This window comes from Arvicola amphibius, chromosome 4 (genome assembly GCF_903992535.2).
Source record: "Arvicola amphibius chromosome 4, mArvAmp1.2, whole genome shotgun sequence".
Taxonomy (NCBI): domain Eukaryota; kingdom Metazoa; phylum Chordata; class Mammalia; order Rodentia; family Cricetidae; genus Arvicola; species Arvicola amphibius.
The window spans coordinates 24,118,020-24,140,833 of NC_052050.1; the positions used below are offsets into that span (position 1 = coordinate 24,118,020).

Sequence of the window (22,814 nt, forward strand, 5' to 3'; positions counted from 1 at the left end):
TGTAGGTCTAGTTCCAGAAGCTCCTTCTGCAGACATGTGGTGCACATACATACATGCACATGAAACATACACATTACATATATGTGCATATGCATTCAGACATATGAATGAGATACTGTAATAGTAAAATGCTAGGTGAAGATTTCAAAAGTTTACTAGTACAAATAATCAATATTGAAAGAAGATGAATAACAGGCAGTTAAATTCAATTTAGGATCTGGTGAGGAGAGTCAGCAAAGTAGAAGAAAAGATCAGCCCCCCAAAAAACAGATTTTGGGAAAAAATAGAAATCTTGGAAATGAAAAATTCAGTGACTCTAATAAAAAAACACAGAAGGAAGCACGCAGACAGACTCAATGCAGCAGAGAAGGGAGTCAGCGGTGGAAGAGGTGCTAGCTAGTTTTATGCGAACAGATACAAACTGGAGGGACTCTCGACTGAGAAAATGCCTACACAAGATTGGTCTACAGGCAAATCTGTTGGGCGTTTTCTAGATTAATGATTGATGTGGGAAGGCATAGCCCATTGTGAGTGGTGCCACTTCTAGGTTCTATAAGAAAGCAGTGGTTGAGAGCACTGGCTACTCTCCCAGAGGTCCTGAGTTCAACTCCCAACAACCACATGGTGGCTCACTACCATGGGTAATGAGATCTGGTGCCCTCTTCTGGCATGCCGGTTACATGGAGTACTGAATACTGTATACATTATAAATAAATAAGTCAAGAAAGAAAGAAAGAAAGAAAGAAAGAAAGAAAGAAAGAAAGAAAGAAAGAGAGAAAGAGAGAGAGAGAGAGAAAGAAAGAAAGCAAGCAGGCTGAAATCTGGCAATGGTGTCGCACGCCTTTAATCACAGCACTCAGGAGGCAGAGGCAGGTGGATCTCTATGATCTATGATCTATAGAGCAAGTTCCAGTACAGGTTCAAAACAAACAAACAAACAAAAAAGAAAAGAAATAAAGAAAGCAGACTGAGCGGGCCATGGGAGCAAGCCAGTAAGCAGTTTCCTACACGGCCTCGGCTTCAGTTCCTGCCTTGACTTCCTTCCACGAGGGACTGGATGTGGAAATGTCAGCACAGCAAGCCCTCTCCTCCCCAGGTTGGTCATGGTGTTTCATCAGAGCAGATGACTAAGACAGAGGACATGGTGGACAAAATACAACCACTTAACACTAGAGAAAAAACATGAGCATGACCACAACGGCCAGGAACTCTGTCTCAGTCACAGGACAGAGGGAACCGAGTTAAAACTAAAGGCATTCAGAATCTCTTCTATGAATATAACAGAAAATATGCCAGATCTAGAGAACAAATGGACACCCAAAGAGAATCCCAAATAAGTGTCGAGGCAGATCACAGGCGATGTGTGAAAATAAAGAAGCACTACTATACACTGTAAGGGCAATGTGGACGCATCTACACAGGTGAGTCCATCAGAAACACACAAAGGCTCTCAGCTAGCCAGAGCCAGCAGAGCATGGGACTGTTTATGCCAAACCTGAGAAGTACCGAAAGAACTGCAAGCCAGGGCCCAGAAGAGACTGACAGAAACCTGAGCGCCAACGAGGGCAGTTCTTGACAAAGGAAGCCAGCACTGCAGGAGCTGTTACCGGATCCCTCCATCATGAGAAAGAGTAATCTTATGAGGAAGAAGAGATAGACAAAGGTCCAGCAATAAACCCGAAAACTCAAACAGTACCCAAGCTGCCAAACGACAGGCGTTAAGTAAATAACACTTGGTTATAGTCTTTCATGTACATGATCTCAGACCATCAATAAAGAGACACAGATTAGCTGGCTGGATTTTTTTTAAAAAAGACCTAGTTATCTGTTTCCAAGAAACACACTTCATCGGCAAAGATTACCACAGAGTCAAAGGACAGAAGTCAGTGTGGCAAACAAACGGGAGCTGAGAACACACGGCTACACCAATTCTAGTATATGCTAAGTAAACTTCCAAACAGACTTAGAAAAAATAAAGAATGGCTACACACAGTGAAAGGTACAGGCTGGGCATATGGCTCAGTAGGCAGAGCTAGGCCAGCAAGCACAAGCTCTGAACTCATTACCCAGCATGGAAGAAAAGTCACCAGAAGGGCTGGAGAGATGGCTCAGAGGTTAAGAGCATTGCCTGATCTTCCAAAGGTCCTGAGTTCAATTCCCGGCAACCACATGGTGGCTCACAACCATCTGTAATGAGGTCTGGTGCCCTCTTCTGGCCTATAGACATACACACAGACAGAATATTGTATACATAACAAATAAATAAACAGATATTTTTTAAAAAAGTCACCAGAAATACTACTAATAAAAAATGGTTGGTTGAGCTGAGGATGCAGCTCAGTTGGCACTGCTTGCCGGTTTGGTGTCGTACTGGCTATATAGTGAATTTGAGGACAGCCTGGGCTACATTTCCAAAGGATTCAACACTCTTCTGACCTCCATGGATGCACAGACATACATGCAGGCATAACACCCATACACACAAACAAAAAAAATTTAATTAAAAAAGATAGTCTAGCCAGGCAGGAGTGATGATTACCTTTAATCCCAGCACTCGGGAGGCAGAGGTAGGCGGATCTCTGTGAGTTCGAGGCCAGCCTGATCTACAAGAGCTAGTTCCAGGACAGGTTTCAAAGCTACAGAGAAACCCTGTCTCAAAAAAAGAAAACAATACAAATTACAGCAATAGTAAATATTCACTAAAAATAAGAAGATGCCAGGAAAACGGCTCAGTTGGTTAAGCGGCTTGCCATGCAGGCCTAGTATCCTGAGTTCAAGCCACATAAAGAGGGAAAGGACCTGATGCTGCAAAATAGCACTCTGACCTCCACACATGCGCACACACACACTCACACACAAACAGTAATATTTTTCTAACTTAAACAGATCTCAGCTAGGCAGTGGTGGCGCACACCTTTAATCCCAGCACTAGGGAGGCAGAGTTAGGCGGATCTCTATGAGTTCAAGGCCAGCCTGATCTACAGAGCAAGTGCCAGGACAAGCTACACAGAGAAAGCATGTCTTGAAAAAAACAAAACAAGGGCTGGAGAGATGGCTCAGAGGTTAAGAGCACTGACTGCTCTTCTGGAGGTCCTGAGTTCAATTCCCAGCAACCACTGGCTTGTAGGCAAACATACAGGCAGAATATTGTACTCATAATAAATCTTGAAAAAATCAAATTAAAAAAAAGCAAAACAACAACAAAAACAGATCTCAAATAATCATCTAATGGCACGCCTCAAGGTCTTACACAAGAATAAGCCACACACCAAGCAGGAGATGCCAATGAATGAAGTAGAGACTAAAAGAATGAAGGGATTGAACAGATAAAAAGCTGGTTCTGTGAAAAGAAAAATTAGCCTGGTATGGATTACACCTGTAAGCCCCCCCTCCTTTGGGAGGTGGGAACAAGAGAATCAAGAGTTCAAGGCTAGGGGCTGAAGAGATGGCTCAGCGGTTTAAGAGCACTGGCTGCTCTTCCTTCCAGAGGACCTGGGTTCAATTCCCAGTACCCACATGGCAGCTCATAACTGTTTGTAATTCCAGTTCTAGGGGAACCAACACCCTCACACAGAATATATACAGGCACAACACCAGTGTATATTAAATAAATAAATCTTAAAAAGAGTTCAAGGCTAGCCCTAGTCATATAACCTGGGCTACATAACGCCCTCTTTAGGGGTGGGAGGAAAGTAAAATTTACAGGGGGCCAGGGGCCAGCAGTGGTGTCAAATACCTCCCAAGACACAGGAGGCACAGTCACGTCTGTGGCTCAGTGCGAGAACACTGGCCTAGGACTCCCCAGGCCCTGGACACCAACCCTAACAGGAAAAAGAAAAAAAAAATGCCAAGGCTGAGAAGTGGCAGGGTCCCCCACCTTGGGTGCTGGACACCAGCCGCCAGCTAACTTGGGGGACACAGCAGGGCTATGGGGTGACTTCTGCCAAGTGCCTGGGCCTGCACTCCTTTCTGCTCTGCACAGTCTTGTTCCCACACCACTCCCCACCCTTTACCTCATGAAGTCTGGTTTGGATGCATGGGAACCCCTCTCTGAGGCCACCCTAGGCTTCCCTTTGTGACAGGAATCCCTGTTGGAAGCCATTGGGTTGAAATCACAGGAGTTAACGTTACCAATGGTCACTGTCTGGCCAGGACTGACTCGTCTCTACAACCTACCCCTGCTGGTCCTGCCACCCCTGTAGAGAAGCCCCTGGACTCTTAGGTGGGAAGCCTGGGGCTGCAGAGGGTGGTGCCTACTCAGTGTTAAGGATGTCCCCAGGCTTGGAGGCTGAGAAGCGAAGGTCTCCAGCTCAGCTCTCTGTCAGAAATGAATCCCTGAGTGGAAAGCTCAGGCCGCCCAGCCTCAGCCACTCACTCACTGCTGACTCATTCAGCTTAGTAAAAACAGCGCATTCCACCACACACCCTGGGCTAGGCACGGAGACAGACATGCACACCTGTGACACCCCACGCCCCAGGACCAGACACAGACTCTGGGAAAACTGCCTTGGTAAAGGGCCTGCTCTCTCTCAATCCTGCGATGGCCACAGAACTCAGGCCCAGCAGCTTCTCCAGAAACCACACAGTCAGAAGCCCTCCTTCCTAACCATGGCTTCACTTGTGGGAGCCTCTGGGGATCCTGGTGCTTGTGAACAAAATCCGACACAGGAGATATTGGTACTGCCAGTCATTTTATCATCCAGGGCACCGGTCCCATGCTGGGTGGAGGCCCCAATGCTCCCTTCTGCAGCCATGGCCCTGACATGGAGGCGGGGGTTGGGAGGAGAGAGTAAAGGACAGATAAGCCGGCAAGAGAATCAGCATGATCCAAGCCCACTGCTGCCTCACTCCCCATCACTCCCGGCCTGAAGCTGCCTTCTGCGCAGTCAGCCCTGGCAGGGAGCAGAGGCGGTAGGGAGGGGAGCACAGGCTTAAGCAGATGGACCTGTCTGAAATCCTGGAGATGCCATCTTTTGGTGTGTGACCTTCAGCACCTCTCTGTATCCTGATTTCCTCATCTATAAAGTGGGGGTAATGGGGCTCCCTTCCTCAGACCAATGGCTACCCTTACTCCCTCTGCAGAAGAGGACTCTTTGTGGCTGTCACAGATTGGTAAGTAGGAAATCTTTTGATTTATAAAATCATCCCTGAGCTGCTGGAAGAAGGAACTGTCTTTTGGGAGAGAGCTTCAGAAGAGAGAGGCCTCTATCGCCCTCTGTTGGCCACTATGGCTTCTTCATCCTTCCCAGACAAAAGCAAGAACCTAGCACAGTGGTTCAAAAACCTTTCATGGGGGTCACCTAAGATCATCAGAAAACACACATACTTACATTACGATTCATAACACTAACAAAATTATAGTTATGAAGAAACAACAGAAATAATTTTATAGTTGGGGGTCACCACAACACACGGAACTGTATTAAAAGAGTTGCAGCGTTGGGAAGGTTGGGAACCAGTGACCTAGAGGAATACAGGGGCTCCTTGGACCTTCCAGGGGTCAGAAGGAAGGGGAAGCAGTGGCTTGCACCAGAGCACCATGGAGGATGTGGCCTTGGTTTCTGCTCCATTCTCTATACCATCTGTGACCCCTGACCGAAGAGTCTGTGGGTTTTGGAGCCCAGATCACCTGACATCCAAATCACACACCTGTGTGCCCAGTTCTGCAGGCTACCTCTACTGCAGCAACCTCCTGAGGACCCTCTGCAGCCAGCCTCCAGCCCTGTGTTCCTCCCTGACTCTCCTTCCGCTCTTGTTCCTCTGCTAAGGACTTGGATGCACTGCTGTTTGGCCTTAGTGGCAGCCTGTCACGGCTGAAGGCCACACACCCTCTCGCAGTAGCCTCTCGGGCTGCAGGTGCTGTTGCAAGCATCCTGGGGCACCCAGGCTAGGCTGGACACTCAGGCTTCAATCTCACAACGGGCACTTACATGCTGGATCAGGGTCTCCACGATTTTGTAGCGGTCTGGCATGTGGGTCACCATGTCTGTCATGTTGTCTTCAGATGTCCTTACCAACGTTGGCCCAAAGACCAGAGCCAGGTTCCGGGGCTCCATCTGGGTTGGGGAGGGAAAAAAAACCCAGGATCATCGCTTTGAGCATGCTCGCCAGTACCCTCGCTCTTCACTCCAGGACACCGAGACCACCATCCCCAATCCTGATGTGTCCCTAGATTAGGGACTGAATATCCTACATGGGCACAGAGAGGTTTGCCAAGTAAAGTACAAGGCAGATGGTTAGCCTCTCCCATTTCCAGGCCTGGCAGCCATGATCAGTGCCCACCTCACACACCCATCCAGGGCAGCCCTGGAGGCTAGCAGTGGATCCCGGAGTGGGAGGCATGCTGGAGAGTCTAGGGTCGGTCAGATTAAGGAGGAACCCATCATCCCTCTCTTTTTCTCCACTGCAGAACCAAAAGACAGAAAGAACTGGATGAGAAGATATAAGTGAAGGGATTGGAACTGGATCAGAGGACAGAGGCTACCTTGCAGGGGAGTGCGGCTCTTGGCCTCTACATGGCCCTCAGCAGCTCAGGAGCTGGTTCTGAGGGAATGGCGCTGGCCCCGCTGCAGGCTGGGCACTGGCCTGCTGTGGTAGAAGTGGAACAGCCTTAGGAAGAGGGAGGCCTTAATAGGTCCCAAATCATGCTGAGGAAGCACAAATCCCATGCACCCTGTGCTTCTGGACTCCACCAGGGAGCTACACACACCTTGTTTTTCTCTGAGTGATCAGCGATGGTCTTGAGATGGCCCACAAGGAATTTAAGCGTTTCATAGTAGTGTCCTGGGAGATCCCGAATCTAGGGGACAGAAAGAGGGAAAAGGGACGAGGCTGTGGTGATCTCTCCAATTCAGCCTCCGGCCACGCTCTGAAGAGACGTCCACTGCCACAGTTCAGGGAGCTGGAATCCACTTTCCAACTCCCTTCCTTGGTTCAGATGGGGAAACTGAGGCTCTCAGTGCAGGAAGCCTCTGGGGGGATGGCACCAGGCTCCCTCCTGCCCAGCGGGGCTTCCGTCCTCACCAGCTTCCGCAGTGTCTTCATCCTCTCTCTTGAGTCTTCTATCCGATTGGCCTCGATGAAGTCGTTGTATTTGTCTGGAACACAGGAGAGATCTCAGTGGTGGGAGGCAGCCCCTCCCTCCCTCAGGAGCACTAGAGTCCCAGCCAGGGGAAAGGCACTGCTGCAGCCTGAGTGTTTGTGTGGGAAGACCAGAGCAAAGGGTCCCCACCCCATCTTCAGGCCAAGGACCTCAGGGTTTAGTAGGTCAGAAAAAAGGAGAAGGGCCTTCAGACACCTCACCTGCCTCAACAGTCCCCAGGTTCCCAGCTCTGAGGTTCCCAAGCATATACCAGGGAACTTAATACTCTGGTAAGAAACCCTTTTTCCCATGCTCCTTGGGGCTTCAGCCTCCATCAGGTTATTTTGGATGGAACTTCCAGTAAATAGGACTTTAGCATGCCCAGGCCGTCAGTACCATCCCCAACACCGCAGTCCACCCAGATGAGCCACGCACAAGGACTGACAAGGACATGGTTTGGGACTGAGGACATGGCTGGGGGGAAGCGCCATCACGAGGACCAGGATTTTGGATGCACAGAATCACATAAAGAGCTTACTACAGTGGGGCTGGAGCGATGGCTCAGAGGTTTAGAGCACCGGCTGCTCTTCCAGGGTCCTGAGTTCAATTCCCAGCACCCACATGGCAGCTCACAACTGTCTATATTGGAATCTGATGCCCTCTTCTGGTGTGCAAGTATGCATGCAGACAAAGCACCCATATTCATAAAATGAATAAATAAATCTTAAAAAAAAAAAAAAAGCTTGTTGTGGCAGCACGCCTTGTCATCCCAGTACTGGGGGAAGGGCCAGGCGGAGTCCTGGAGCTCACTGGCCAGTCAGTCTAACTGCCAAGTCCCAGACCCGGTGAGAGACCCTGTCTCTGAAAATAAGGTATAGAGTGATATAGAGTGCTGGCTTCTGAAGATGTGCTCACGGGGCAGTGAGAAGAACTGCGATTCCCCTACAGGACAAAGGCAGGGGGAGGCACGCCTGGGACCAACACAACACCAGCTAGCTTAGCTGTTCAACAGAGACTAATATGTAAATCAAAGTATCAAAGGTGAGGGCCTATGAGGTGGCTCCGTGGTAAAGGTGCATGCTGCCAAGTCTAACAACCTGAGTTCAACTCCTGGGTCCCACATGGTGGAGAGCAAGAACTAAACCCTGTACGCTGTCCTCTGACCTCAACACGAGTAACTAGGCATGCTTGTGTACGAAATACACAAATAAATGTAATCATATTTTAAAAGATCAAAGTCAAGCTGGGCACATTGGCTCATGTCTATAATTTCAATACTCAGAAGCCTGAGGAAGGAAGAGTTCCCTAAATCTGAGACCAGCCTAAATTAGAGCAGTGGTGGTGTGTGCCTTTAATCCCAGAACTTGGGAGGCAGAGGCAGGTGGATCTCTGTGAGTTCAAGGCCAGCCTGGTCTACAAGAGGTAGTTCCAGGACAGCTAGGGCTGTTACACAGAAAAACCCTGTCTCAAACTGCTCCCCCTCCCCCAAAGAACCTGACTCAAAAGGGGGAAAAAAAATCACAGGGGAAAATACTTTTATAACCACAAGGCCTAAACATGAGGTGTTCAACCCATTAAAGAAGGAGTGTTTAGGCGCCTAAACCATTATTCTCAGGTGAGGTGGCTCAGCGAGGAAATGAATTGGCTGCCGTGCCTGATGACCTGAGTTTGACCCACAGGTGGAAGGAGAATTAATTCTACAAGGTTCATCTCTGACCTCCACATACATGCTAAGGCTTCCTCCCCTCCGTATTCAATAAATAAATATAGTTGGGCGGTGGTGGCGCACACCTTTAATCCCAGTACCCAGGAGGAAGAGACAGGTGGATCCCTGTGAGTTCGAGGCCAGCCTGGTCTACAGAACAGGTTCCAGGACAGTGAAGGCTGCACAGAGAAACCCTGTCTCAAAATAAATAAATAAATAAATAAGAAGAATGTTATTAGATTTTTAACACTATTTTCAGTTTCTAGACTGAAAAGTCCAAAGGGAAATGGCAGTTGCCTGGACTGATCTAACCCGTAACCTCAGCATCCAGAAGGCTGAGACAGAATTGCTTCAAGTAGGACGTTATCCTAGGTTACATATCAAGACCTCGTCTAAGAAAAACATAGAAAGACAGAAGGAGGCTGCAGCCAACAAAGGTTAATGCATATCATATACAAAAAAATCTGTTCCCACAAATCAAGAGAAAAAAGATAGCTCAACAGAAATGTAGGTGCAGAGAATGAAGAACCAATTACAGAGGAAATGGAAAGAGGCTGACCTCCTAGCGACGAGGGCAACACTGTGAAACCATAACACGATACCATCCCCTACTGGTCAGCAGAAGCTTCACACTAATAACAAAGCTGGGGCTGTCGTCCAGGGGTAGAGTGCAAGGCCCAGACTACAAAAAAGGAAAAACTAAACAAGGTGTGGTGGACCTGCCTGTATTTCCACATACCCAGGAGGCTGAGGTAAGAGACAATCAGACATTCAAAGCCAATCTGAGTAACTTGTTGTCTTAAAGGAAACGATAAGGGATGAAGAGATGGCTGCTCTTGCAAAGGACCCAAGTTCCACCCCCAGCACCCACTTTGTAACTTCAGCTCCGGGGATCTGGAGCCCTCTTCGAACCTCCTCAGGCACCAGGCACAGACACACATACAGGCAAACACCCATATATGTAAAATAAATGAATAAACCAATAGAAAAGAAAAGTAAAATAAAGTAAAAAGGCTCATGAGATGGCTTAGTGGGTAAAACATCTGCTGCCAAGCCTGAAGACCCAAGTTCAATCCCCGAGACTGACAGGTTGGAAGGGGAGAACCAACACCTGTGAAGTTGTCCTCCGACCTCCACACGTGGCACATGCACACCTGCCCCACATCCCACAAAGAAATAAAATGTAAAAATAAAACCACAAAATTGAATAAAACTATATCACCAACACGCTTGCTTGTGGTAGTATTGGGAGTGTGGACCCAGCCTCCCCGTGTGCAGTCCACAGCAGCTCTCGCAGGGAGACCCTGGCCCACCACTCCACGTCTAAGCATCTTAACTTCTGAGCCGTCTCTCCAGCCCTGAGAACTGGCTACTGTTAAGAACAACTCAACAGTAAACCCACAGCCTGTCCACACTGGCTCCGCAGATACAAACGTGTGTCTCTTTCCTGTTCTGTATTGGGGACACCATGCCAGTGGCTTGAAATAAGTCCCAGCAAGAATATATACACCATGGAAATTGGAAAATGCAACAAAACTAGAACTTTTTTCTCCTTTTTTCTCACCCACCAGCACACCATTTAGTGAAACCCCCAGTCCACCCCGCGTTGGTCCGGGTGTCTCACTCTTAGCATAAAGACCAGGAAAGTAACACAGCAGCATGGCAGAATTGATTTGTCTGTCTGATTATGATTTTTGTTTTGGTTTTGTTTTGAGTTTTGAAACAGGGTCTCTCTACACAGCCCTGGCTCTCCTGGAACTATGTAGATCAAGCTGGCCTCAAACTCACAGAGATCCACCTGCCTTTGCCTTCCGAGGGCTGGGACTAAAGGTGTGTGCCACCAAGACTACTGTGCGGTTCTGTTTTTGAGGCAGGCTTCTGTTTTATAGGTTCTATTTAGCAAGGCTAGCCTTAAAAGCATCATTCCCCTGCCCCGGGCTCCTGAGTGCTGGGGTTAAAGGCATGCACTGCTCTATCTGCGCAGGCAGCTAATACCGTGCAGCTGAGCGCACGGCTGGGAACGGTTTGTGGCCGGAAGCCTGGGGGTCCTGGATGTGCTGCTTACAGGCCGGTGACCTCAGCACGTCACTCTCCTTCTCTGAGCCCCGGGTCTTGGCCCGATCTGAGGGACTGTTACAGGGAGCAGCACTGGGCTATAATGAAAACTCAGAGGGTGGCCATGACCTCAGGAGGAAGGACGGAGTGACAGAACTGACATACAGCTACACTGACTCCATGTTTTACATGCACAAATTTCTTTGGTGTTTTAAAAAATATAATAAAAAGGGGCTGGAGAGATGGCTCAGAGGTTAAGAGCATTGCCTGCTCTTCCAAAGGTCCTGAGTTCAATTCCCAGCAACCACATGGTGGCTCACAACCATCTCTAATGGAGTCTGGTGCCCTCTTCTGGCGTGCAGGCATACACACAGACAGAATATTGTATACATAATAAATAAATAAATATTTAAAAAAATATATAATAAAAATAAATACATATAAAGTAAAACTCAAAATTAAAACCAACGACCAAGAGTGAGAAGGAGGGGGGGAGAATGGTGGGGAATGGATGGATGGTGTGCCCCCTCTCTCACCTCCCCTCTGCCGGCTACTCACCATCAGTGAAGAGCGGCTCCGGCAGCTTGCGGAAGAAAGCCTTGAGCAGGCTGCTGATCACATTGAGGTCCTGCCAGCGCTAAGGAGGAGCAGAGAGATCAGGACACATGCATGCTCATCCCAGGTGCCCATGGCCCCATGTCCCACACCAGGCCTAGGTGTAGCCAGGTCACCCTAGTGCCCAGGCCTCCATGCCTGTCCAGAACACAGCCTGACTCCAGCTAGCCCAGTGGGTTCAATACTGCCTATGACAAAAAGCAAAAGGACCCAAATTTGGGGGACAGAAGTGAGGGAAGCTAGCCCACATAAGAGTGTCCTGGACATCTCCAGTGTATCCACAAGTTCCAGGGTCAGTCCTGCCTCCAGACACTCTCCACCAAGCTAAGTGTGACCCTTTACACCCACAGACTAAGTGCCCACAGCACAGGCCTCACATACTGCCCCCTTCCTATGTGTGCCTACTACCCACAGACTAAGTGCCCCTTCCTATCCTAGGCCCTTCTGCACATGCTGCCCCCACTGGACTCTCCACCTCTGCCCTTCACAGGATTGGCCCCTCACCTTGCCTCACTCCCAAAGCCCGAGCAGCCACGAATGCCACTACCCAGTCATCTGCCCCACACTCCAACTTTCTCCTGGGTGCTTGTTTTGTCTGTTTCCTTATTTGTCATTATCTCCTGGGAGGCTGTGCTCTGTGTCCTAAGTGGGGGTTGATTTTTGGCCCCCAGGAGTATTTGGCAGTATCTGGGTTCTTTTTCCATTTTCATATGCGTATATATACATGTATGTGTATGGGAGGGTACATGCTCATGTATGTGGAGGCTTGATTCTCTGTTGCTCTTCCACTTTATTCAATGAAGCAGGGTCTTTTAATCAAACTCACACCTTTAATCCCAGCACTAGGGAGGCAGAGGCAAGCAGATCTCTTTGAGTTCAAGGCCAACCTAGTCTACAGAGTGAGTTCCAGGACAGCCAGGGATACACAGAGAAACCCTATCCCCTCACAAAAAAAAATTAAAAAAAAAAAAACAAAACACACGGGCTGGAGAGATAGCTCAGAGGTTAAGAGCATTGCCTGCTCTTCCAAAGGTCCTGAGTTCAATTCCTAGCAACCACATGGTGGCTCACAACCATCTGTAATGGGATCTGGTGCCCTCTTCTGGCCTTCAGGCATATACACAGACAGAATATTGTATACATAATAAATAAATAAATATTTTAAAAACACATACACACATTCCAAATGGCCCCTGAGCTAGGGTACAGAAACTGCTCTACTAGAGAAGAAACCACGAGGCACGAGGCCATTCTGTCCACCAGGGGGCACCAACACCCCACATGCCGTAGCCAGGAGCTAGGCTTAGCTATTCTGCTGGGAACCACTCAGAAAAGAAGTGCCTAGAAAGCAAGGGAACGTGGTCAGCAGAAGACACAAAGCTATGCACACTCATCACAAAGAGCCACAGCCTAGTGTCAGATAGTCCCCAGCATCACCCTCCCTGGGCCCCACACAGAGCCCTGACTTCCTGCACACTCTGAAGCAGCCTGTGTGAGTAATGCCTGCCACCAAATGCACAGCCAGCACACTGGACAAGCCAGCTTGATCCTGGCTCAGGCCAGCCGTCCCTCCGACTCTGCCCCCGTTCTTCCTGGCTAAGGTGAGCTGACTGGCTTCACTGCAGGCTAACCCAGTGGAGTGGCTCTTACACCTCTCTCCATTCCTTACCTCCTCTCGGCCCCGGGGGCTGAGTGCTTCCCATCTCCCAGCTGCCAAACCCGAGACCCCTCAGCTCAGCCTTGGTCTCCTGTGACAGTATCTGCTTCCAGCCCCGCTTCCTAGCTTCCTAAGAACCCTGTCCTGCCCTTCCAAGCTGGTGTCAGTCTGCCTTTTCCCAGACAGCAGTCTCTTGGTTCCAGGCTGTCACATGACCCCACTTAGTCAGGGCCTGAGGATGCTGTCAACCCATAGAGGTGAGGTACCATCACCCCAAACCCATAGGGGCCACACTCTGACTCATTCCCCACTTCAGCCTCTCTTCAAGCCACCCTATGCCTCATGCAGCTACCAGCTCTCCCTTCTGGTTTCTCTGCTCTGCCTTCCCTTCCTCCCTCTCGCTGCCTCTACTTACCCAGGGCCCACTGTAGCATCCTGACCTTCAGAGACCCCAACACCTCAGGGTTCTCTTCCTCCTCCTCCACTCACAGCTGCCACTAAACCTCAGCGTCTCATGCTCTCGGCTGTGCTTCCCAGGGGTAAGGCACTAAAAGCTCCCTACTTCCCACTGGCTCCAGGTCAAAGGGTCCAGGAACCCATCACATGTCCTGGGCCTTAGTGTCCCCAGCCCCGAACAAGGAAGATGTGTTCACATTTGCCCAACCCTCAAACCCTTCCATGAGTTTTGAACAACACTGTCACTCCCTACTATGGCTACCCCCCCTGCTCTCCTACACATTCAGGACTCTGTCCCTGCTCCAGCCCTCAGCAGTTTCTCCCTTGATGGCAGAGCACTCTTCTCTGTCCTTGATGTCACATCTATTTGTCTTCTCTCCCTATCACAAAGACACAAATACTCTGGGTCACGGGGTCTACGGTGCTTTACTCATCAGATTCATGGCTTCCACCCAACGCCTCTTTGGTCAAATAAATTCTTACAGAGAAATCCAGGGTAGGCTCGTGAGAGATGGCTCAACAGGCAAAGATACTGGCTGCCAAGCCTGATGACCTGAGCCCAATCCCCAGGACCCACACGGTGGACAGAGAAACCCAGCTCCCACAGCTGTCCTCTGCCCTCTGTGCGTGCGCCATGGCACACACCGCACATGTGGGCCCCTCAGCAAATAAATCAATAGATGTGAAAGAAACTCAAGGTAAGATTCAGAACAAAGTAGGGTGACCCTTGTCCTAGCAAAGGAAGGGGGTCTTGGCCTGCGTGTGGCTCCTCAAAGCTCCTCTGGGAACCCTTGGACTCAGCAATCACTTGGGAACTGCCAGCCATGCTACAAGCTCTTTGGTGTGACATCACCACCTCTAGAGGCTGCTCCCAGCTTCAGCCTCCCTTTCCAGGCTACCCTGAGAACATGGCACATCCCTTTCCCCTAGGCCAGGGCTCTGCAGGCCTCAGTGGCCTATGGACTCCAGCCAGTACCCCATTTTTTGCCTAGCTTGGTGCTAGAGGACTGTGGGGATAGGAGGCAGGATGAGGAGGAGTGAGGGGGAGAAACTCGATGCAGGATACCTAAAATGTGCACTAGTTTAATTCTTAGCAAGTGTTCAGCCTCCCTCTGCCCATATTTGACTTTAACTGAGTGAACTCAGCCATCCTAAGTGTTCATGTAAAACTGTCATCCAGCCAGGAGGACAGCTGCCCTGCCGGTGGCACAAATCTGTAGTCTTAGCACTTGGAAGCCATAAGCAGAAAGATCAACCTGGGTTACAGAGAAGACTGGAGAAAAACAAACAAACAAACAAAAATACCTGCCTGTCTCAGTACCCATCAGCCCAGGACTTCATTCCTTTTTGGGCCATTCTTGGGGAGATGCCACTAAGGCTGACTGACCGGGCAGGTTTTCTCCTGCCACCTGGACACTCTGGCCCAACGACGAGCATATAGTAGAGTGTGGTGAGTGTAACATGACAGTCCCCGACCTCTGCCAACAGCCTGCCACACCTGCCACACCCACCTCATCCTGCAGGTTGATGTCACTGGGCCCACGGTTGAGCTGCTCCTGCAGGCTAGACACCACTGCGTTGTTGCCAGGTACCCGGTAAATGCCAGTGGATTCTAACCCCCGTGCCTCCACAATACGACAACAGGCAGCCACGATCAGGGGGACACGCTGTGGGCACAGACAGGGCAGAGGAGTTAGGGCTATTGGAGGAGGCTGATGTGGGGACAGCACAAAGGCCAGGGCTGCTCTATGGACATACAAGGAGACGAAGCCCTTCCTGCCTCCCTTCTAAGGGTCAGAACTAGTGTGAGCATTTTACCACTGACTGAGAAGGTACAAGCCAGGGTGGGTCTCAGTTCAGTAGGGCCCTCCGCAGGACTCGGGGATCCCCTCTTTGAGATGGCCACCAGGTTGTGTGTAAGAGGAATGGCTGGTGCCATATTCTGACAGCTGTGGGTCCCTGGCACTGCCTTCCATGTACTGCCTGCTTCCAGCACCACAGGGACCCACCTGGTTCTCAGTGGCAGGCTGGCATTCCTCCAACCGGATCCCAAATGCCCTTGGGGCAGCCTTCTTGTTCTTCTTGATAATGTTGATACCCCAGGGGGTTCTGGGAGATGCAGCACTGTCTTCTGGGATGAACATTAGCAAAGAGAACTAGAATCAGCTGGCGGAATCCAGAGGGTCCCACACATTCAAAGCCACATACACATACTAGGACTCGGGGACTTTATCAAAGAATTACAGAGGTTGAAAATTACATCCAGCAAGAGATGGTTTAAAAGATGAGGTGCTTAGTCCTCAGGAAGATCATGGCTCTGAAAAGGTTGGTGGTGGCTTTAAGAACCCACCCATGAAGTGGCAGTGTGTTGTATATTTTGGCATGACCAAAAGAAATGCTTTCAAAAAAAAAATAAAAAAAAGAAAGAAAGAAAAAAAAAGGAAGAAAGAAAGAAAGAGACTTTTAAAATTAAAAAAAAAATCTATGAGATCAAGGTCAGTCTCAGCCACAAAGCGAGTCCCAGGACAGCTAAGACTGTTACATAAAGAAGCCCTGTCTCGAAAAACCAGAAGAAAAAAATCACAAAAATCACAAAAACACATCACCATGGCTGGGAAAGAGAGAGAGAGAGAGAGAGAGAGAGAGAGAGAGAAGGAAATTATGTGTGTAAGTGTGGATGTGTGGGTGTGTGTTTGTGGGTGTGTGAATGTGTAAGAGTGTACAAGTGCAGATGCCCACAGATGTCAGAAGTGTTGAATCTCCCGAAACTGGAGCTACAGGTAGTTATGAACTCTGGGAACCCAACTCAGGCCCTCTGGAGGAGCAGGAAGTGCTCCTGCCCACTGGGCCATCTCTCCAGCCCAGGAAATGCTTCCTAGTTCCCCAGAGTATAAAGATGGACGCTGCCTGCCGAGTGACCCTCTCATTCCCAAAGGACACAAGCAGACACCTATCCAACAAGGATGCTGTGGAAGGCAACTGGGATCCAGAAACTTTCAGTCCTGAAACCCTGAGGCTACAGACCCTCGTCTGTAGGGCAGACATGGAAATAACCTTGGACACACATTGCCCACACAAGCACACACAATGCACCCTGCTCTCCTACCCTTGCTTCCTGCAGGCTGGTCCTGAGTCCTGAGGCCACGGACTGCAGTCTGCTTGAGGAATTCAGACTTGAGGCCTCCCAGGCCCCGAGAGCCTTTAGGGGAGGAATCGGCTTTGGGCCCAGAGCTATGGCTGCAGAGGGAAAAAGGAAGGGGGGTGTCGTCATCTGGGGTGACCCAGCATGCCATTCTCACTGGCCTCCAACCCCTCCCACTAGAGACAATTCCCCCAGGCCTGTCTGAGGACTAGAGCTTTCTGCCTAGGAACTCCCAAGCCTGTAGGATTCCCTCCCCACCACTGACGGCCCCCAGAGAACAGGCCTTACCTCACTTTTCGATAATCGTTAAGCTTCTTGCTGATCAGAGCTTGATTGGCACAGCCGGGGTCCTGCAACGAGGGAGGAGAGAGAAGCCACATCAGTGCCCAGAGGCCACCTCCACCGGGGCTCCTCCCTGGCCCCTGCCTCAGCCTTGCCTCTCCCCACCAGGTGGACATTATAGACCCTGGATGGACACAGGCCAGGGCTGGACTCCCTGGGCAGCTGTGTGACTTTGGGTAAGCCACCTAACACCTCTGAGCCTCAGTCACCTCAGCAATAAGCACAGCGGGGCTGGACAAAGCAGCCCCAGGTAGTGTTCCTCTCAGGCCCGTCAGGTTTGCAGGGCACAACCAAGACAGGTGGCTACTACAGTAACTAAGGAGAAATCTGGCCAGGTCTCTGGAACAGGGGACTCGGGCTCCTCAAGTGGGGAGGACCCCCGACAGTGAAAGGGCTTGTCCTCAGAAAGAGAGCTGGTCGGGTGCCACCTGGGCGGAGCCTAGACACACTACCCTTGGTGGATGCAACCCCCCAAGCCCAGGACTGTGTCTTCCTCTGCACAGGTATGACAAATGACCTCTGGGCAGACCAACAGGAATCATCGGCGACTCCCAAGAGAGATGCCATTTCTTTCTTTTTTTTTTTTTTTTTTAAAGCTTTTTCCAAATCTCCACCAAATAGCTTAACCCCTGCCCACCTGCTGCCAAAGGCTAAGCCTAAGCCTCTGGCTGAGGTCAGTGTGACTGTCCCCAGACTTAGTATATCTGGGCAGGACAGCTCATTCTACAACATGTTCCATGGAAGATTGTCTACTATCTGTCCAGAGGCTATGGCTGGCCTGGAGCTGACCTCTCTGGGCCAGAGCTTGCCCACGGCAGCCCCAACAACAATAGTAATTACTGTGCGACTGCAATTGTTATTGTGTCTGCTGGTCCCTGGGCCCTGAGGATGCCAGCTGCCCTGCTGTCACTGTGTATGTGTCCGTCCTCACCCAGGTGGGCAGTCCCAAGGTGGACTCTCAATAGCTCTGTCTTCTAGTAGAGGGAATGAGGCTCAGAGTGGCCACCCCATGTCATAGCAGCTGAGAGGAGACCTGCCCTGCCCTGCCCCTGTCTTGCCCTGGTGGCCCGATGGGCATACGCCCAGGGCCTCACCTCGCCCTCGGCCCTGCTGTTCTCCCGGATCGCTCTGATCCAGCCCAGCATGTCATCCCGATCCTCAGCCTGAAAGAGATATTCACAGAAGTCAGCGGTGGTCAGCCGGAACACGTGCCTCCTCTTGGTCTCGCTGTAGGAGATGTCCACCAGGCAGGAGCCGATGCAGACGGGCGCCGCCTCGTCCTCACCTGCGCCGGCCGCCGCAGCCCCCGCAGCCGCCGGCCCGGGCTCCCTCCGCTCCTTGCTCAACGAGAGCGAGCGTGCCCGCAGCACAGCATAGACACGCTTCCACTGGCGCAGGCCGCCGCCCGCTTTCTGCAGGGAGACAGGGGGTGGGAGAGACAGGGCAATGATGAGAGCAAGGCCTGCCACGGGTCTGCCCTAGGCTGAGCAGCAGTAGACCGTGGACCACAGAGGAGACAGAACCCACCCCACCCCACCCCACCACCGCACCTGTAGTTCTTTCTTACCCAGGGAGACATGATGGAAGGGGGTGGCGTGCTTAAACAGGTGGTAGCTAAGGATGGCACTGACCATCCGCCTATCCAGACAGCACCCACAGCAAAGCATCAGTCCTGGCTCAACAGACCACAGAGAGCAAGAAGGAAACCTGCTGGCACAATGCCCTCAGGGCTTTGTCCTGAGCTCTCCTCACCCTGCACACCTCCTGCAGGGACACCAGGCACACCCGTGGCTTTAAACAACTGACTGCTGATGGCAACTGCCAACTGTACAGTGTCGGTCTGCAATAGGCACCAGCCCAAGTGTGAATGGCTTATAGCCGGCTCAGCAACAACCCCCTCCCCAATTTGCATGTCACATGGGTAGGCCCCATGCTCCCTGCTCACTGTAGTGCAAGCGGCTCTGCCCTCAAGCCTGTTCTCCACCCTCATGCCACCTTTCCCAGCTCAGGCCATCCACCCAGTTGCCTGAAACCTGGGAGTTGCCCTTGACACCCAGCTCATCAGAAATCAACTCTCTTGCTTTCAGAGTGTCATCTGTCCCCACCTGGTACCACTTGCCCGCCTCATTGACTCCTCTCACCTGGACAACAGCAGCAACCTTCCCAGCCCTCCGGCCTTGGCCCTCCAGGAGGCTGCCCCACCATCATTTCTACAGTGAGCTTGCCTCTCCTTCGGGAAGACCCTGAACCAAACACAATGTCCTGAGGTCCCATGTGACCTCTCCAACTCATCTCCCTGCTTCCTCGGTCTCTCAAACCACCGGGCCTTTGCCTACCAGTGCCTGGCCACAGCCTTCTGCTCTCAGGGCCTGCGCACTAGCTCGTCTTCTCCTGTACCCTATCTTCTCTCCCCTATGGGTGGGGAGATGGGGGTGTGCCATGGCATGCCAGCAAAGGTCAAAGGACAACTTGCACGACCAAGTGTCCTCCCTCCACCATGCAGGTCCCAGGGATGAAGCTGAGGCTCGGCAGGAAGCGCCCTCACCTGCTGGGCCAGCTAGTCATCTCACCCCGTTTTGTCTTCTCTGCTGTGTTGGAGACTGAACCCAGGACTTGTGTGTGCATGTCAGGTTAAGCCTTTTACACTGAGCCAGATTCCCCAGCTCTTAGCCCTGGCTGTCCTAGAACTCTGTTCTGGTTGTCCTGGAACTTGCTCCATAGACCAGGCTGGCCTCAATCTAAGGGACCGGCCTGCCTCTGCCTCCCAAGTGCTGGACTAAAGGCGTGGGCCGCCATCCCCAGATGTACTTGAATTCCTAATCTTCATGCCTCGGACTCCCAAATGTTCAGAGTCTCTCACTTTATGTGGCTTCCTCCTTCACCTGACCCTTCCAAGTCACCAGCATCAGCGGCCTGATAAATGCCTCTGACTACCGTGATGCCCTGCAGATAGCCCCGTAATCTCAGGTTCCGGCCGTGAGTTTCCTGGGTGCATGGCAAGCTGCTGGCACAGGTGCTCCAACCCCAGGGCGGGCTGGAAGCCAAATGTTCATTAGCTAATATTGAGTATGCCCTGTGTCCTGATGGTGGGGGCTCCTGGGCCCTCTAGAGAGCAGGCCTGAAGCATGCCCAGCTTCCCTTAGGGTAGATGCCAGTGCATGATCCTAGTGTACTATCACAGAGCTGCTGGGCCAAGAGAGTGCCAACTGGAGCAACCCTAATGCTAATGCAATAAATTAGACTCCTGCTCCAAGAGAATGACCATGTTATTAGCATGAGGTGGCCCCAAGGGCCCCTTTGAAACCAAACCAGCTGGATTACCCTGAATAAGTCAAGTCTCTTCCTGGCATTGATGTCACTGCTAACAAACACTGAGAGTTAAGCGGCAAGTGTCCATGCCCATGTCCCTCAACTTTGACCCTGGCATAAGGAATAGCACAAGCACTGCCCACCCTCTGCCTGGCCACTGGTGGTCGCTAAAGCAGGCAGAGGGTGGGAGAGAGAGGCTGGGACTACTAGCGTAGATGACATGGGGTAACAAAACAGGACCCCAGACAGACCCAGGGTCTGCAGCTGATTCCAGAACCCTTCTTTAGTCCCTAGGCATGGCACCAGGTAAACAAGTGACACTGGGTTCTGGCCAGCAAGAGAGTGGGAGGAAGCCCCTACACTTCACAACTGGTCAGTGAGCCAAAAAGCCAGTGCCTTCCCTGCCCAGAAAACACTGAAGCTGGGGCCAAGCTCCCTGGGAGAGATGTCAGTAAGACTCTTCACCACCACAGGCCTAGAGGCTATTTCCATACCGGGCTCTGCTTGCACAACCCACACAGCCCCCTGTGGGTTCACCCCTTCTTGGAGTGACTCCCATCTTCTGAGGTCTTTTTAGTTTCCTAGCCAGTCTTACCTCCCCAGATCTCACTTCCTGTCAGGATTCAGTTGTGGGGCTGGTCTTTAATGCCAGCACTGGAGAGGCAGAAGCAGATGGAGCAGATGTAGGCCAGCCTGGTCTACAGAGCGAGTTCCAGGACAGCCAGGGCTACACAGAGAAACCCTGTCTCGAAAAAACAAAAGACTGCCTGGTCTTCTCCTCCTCCCTGTACCTAAGGCCATAGGCACTTGGGACACCTGGTGGACTGAGGTGACCTTCAGTTGGGCTTCCCTGTATGCCATACATACATGCTTCCATTCACAGGACCTCAGCCAGAGTGTGGAAGGTCACAGGGCTTCCTCTTCCCAAGTCTGGTCCTCAAATGGCCAGAAACTGAAGCTGGTATCCCTCCCACTAGCCAACCCAGGAAGTCAGGAACCTCAACCTATCTTCTACCGTCCTTGGCCCCAGAGGCCATCAGCCAACCTTCTCCCTAAAATCTCTTACAGACAGTCCTTGGTCCAGTCCCAGGACCTCGGTCACATAAACAACAGCAATGATGCCAACTCCTAGTCTCCAGGACAGGGAAGTTCCAAGGGTACCAAGCCCCAACTCCACCTTCTACCACGTGCTCTGGGCTCTCCAGGCAGCCTGGCTCCTGGCACTCTTCTCTGAGCTTCGCTTCAGCCCTTAGTGAGGGGGTTTCCCCCAGGATACTCTCTCCCACTCACTCCCTCTCTACCACAGACTACCACAGCTTCAGGTCACGGTCTCCCAGACATGTAAACCCCACCCTGCTAAGCCTCGAAACTCCCTGTGCTGACAGTGGGTGCACCTGTCATTGAGGAGCAATTAGCACTTTCTCTGTGGTCATCAACCCAAGGACTCGGCAAGCTGGCTCCTGCACCTAAGTCCCTAGAAGCTCAACAGACCCTCAGGAGCAGGAGGCCTTGTGTCTGTGAACTCCAGTGCTCCCTGGCTTCCACTTCTGCCCTCTTGACTCATCTTACAGCTCGGGGAAGTTAAGGTGACTCCTGAAGTCATTCACAGCAGCAGTGTGTAGGAATTCAAAGTCCGGCTATCTCAAAGCTCGTGCTTTCCAGGTACCGCCCCTAGAGGCATCCCTCCTATAGGTTCCATGGATTAAAAAACTCAGAGAAAAACCGTGCATCTGTACTAAGGTGTACAGACTTTTCCCCTCCACATTTCATAAACAATCCACTGTAACAGCTATTTACACAGCATTATATAGTATGAGGCAGCATAAGTCATCTGGAGATGACTTACAGAGTATAGGAGGATTGCATCAGCTGCATGCCGATACTAATTTGCTTTATATAAGGGACTTGAGCCTCCATGGATGTCTGGTACCCATGGGAGCTTCTGGAGTCATCCCCCCTAAATATCGTAGGATGCCTGTAATGGCAGTAAGGCAGAAGAACAAGAGCCCCAAGTGTCAAGCTCTGATAACTCCAGCCCCTCTTTCCCCTGACTCTATCTGCAATGATAGGAATGGAGCCCAGGCCCTTCCATAGGTCAGGAAAGAGTTCTGTAAGCACAGCCCATAAGAAACACTGTGTGTGTGTGTGTGTGTGTGTGTGTGTGTGTGTGTGTGTGTGTGTGTGTGTGGTGTGACTAAGGCTTAAAACCATGCCCTAATGCCTGTTAGGCAAACATTCTACCAATAATCTATATTCCCAGCCTTTGTTTCAAAATTTATTTACTTATTTAATTTTTTGTTTTTAGAGGCAGGGTTTCTCTGTGTAGCCTTGAATGTTCTGAAACTTAATCTGCAGACCAGACTGGCCTCAAACTCAGAAATCCACCTGCCTTTGCCTCCCACGTGCTGGGATTAAACGCGTGCACCACCACAGCCCGGGCACATTTTATTTT

At 51.0% G+C, this 22,814-nt stretch overlaps 1 protein-coding gene across 2 annotated transcripts in view; it reads right to left on the bottom strand.

Annotated features, from left to right (window-relative positions):
* Nucleotides 1–22,814, bottom strand: part of Arhgap23 (Rho GTPase activating protein 23) — an 80,149-nt gene that overhangs the window by 14,990 nt on the left and 42,345 nt on the right. For both annotated transcript variants that reach the window (XM_038326032.1, XM_038326033.1), the window contains exons 12-20: nucleotides 18,148–18,465; nucleotides 17,000–17,061; nucleotides 16,676–16,806; nucleotides 15,579–15,700; nucleotides 15,081–15,236; nucleotides 11,400–11,478; nucleotides 7,024–7,097; nucleotides 6,710–6,799; nucleotides 5,931–6,056 (exon numbers count right to left, since the gene is read on the bottom strand). In XM_038326032.1, coding sequence (XP_038181960.1) covers nucleotides 5,931–6,056; nucleotides 6,710–6,799; nucleotides 7,024–7,097; nucleotides 11,400–11,478; nucleotides 15,081–15,236; nucleotides 15,579–15,700; nucleotides 16,676–16,806; nucleotides 17,000–17,061; nucleotides 18,148–18,465 — 1,158 coding nt within the window. The remainder of the gene's footprint in view (nucleotides 1–5,930; nucleotides 6,057–6,709; nucleotides 6,800–7,023; nucleotides 7,098–11,399; nucleotides 11,479–15,080; nucleotides 15,237–15,578; nucleotides 15,701–16,675; nucleotides 16,807–16,999; nucleotides 17,062–18,147; nucleotides 18,466–22,814) is intronic.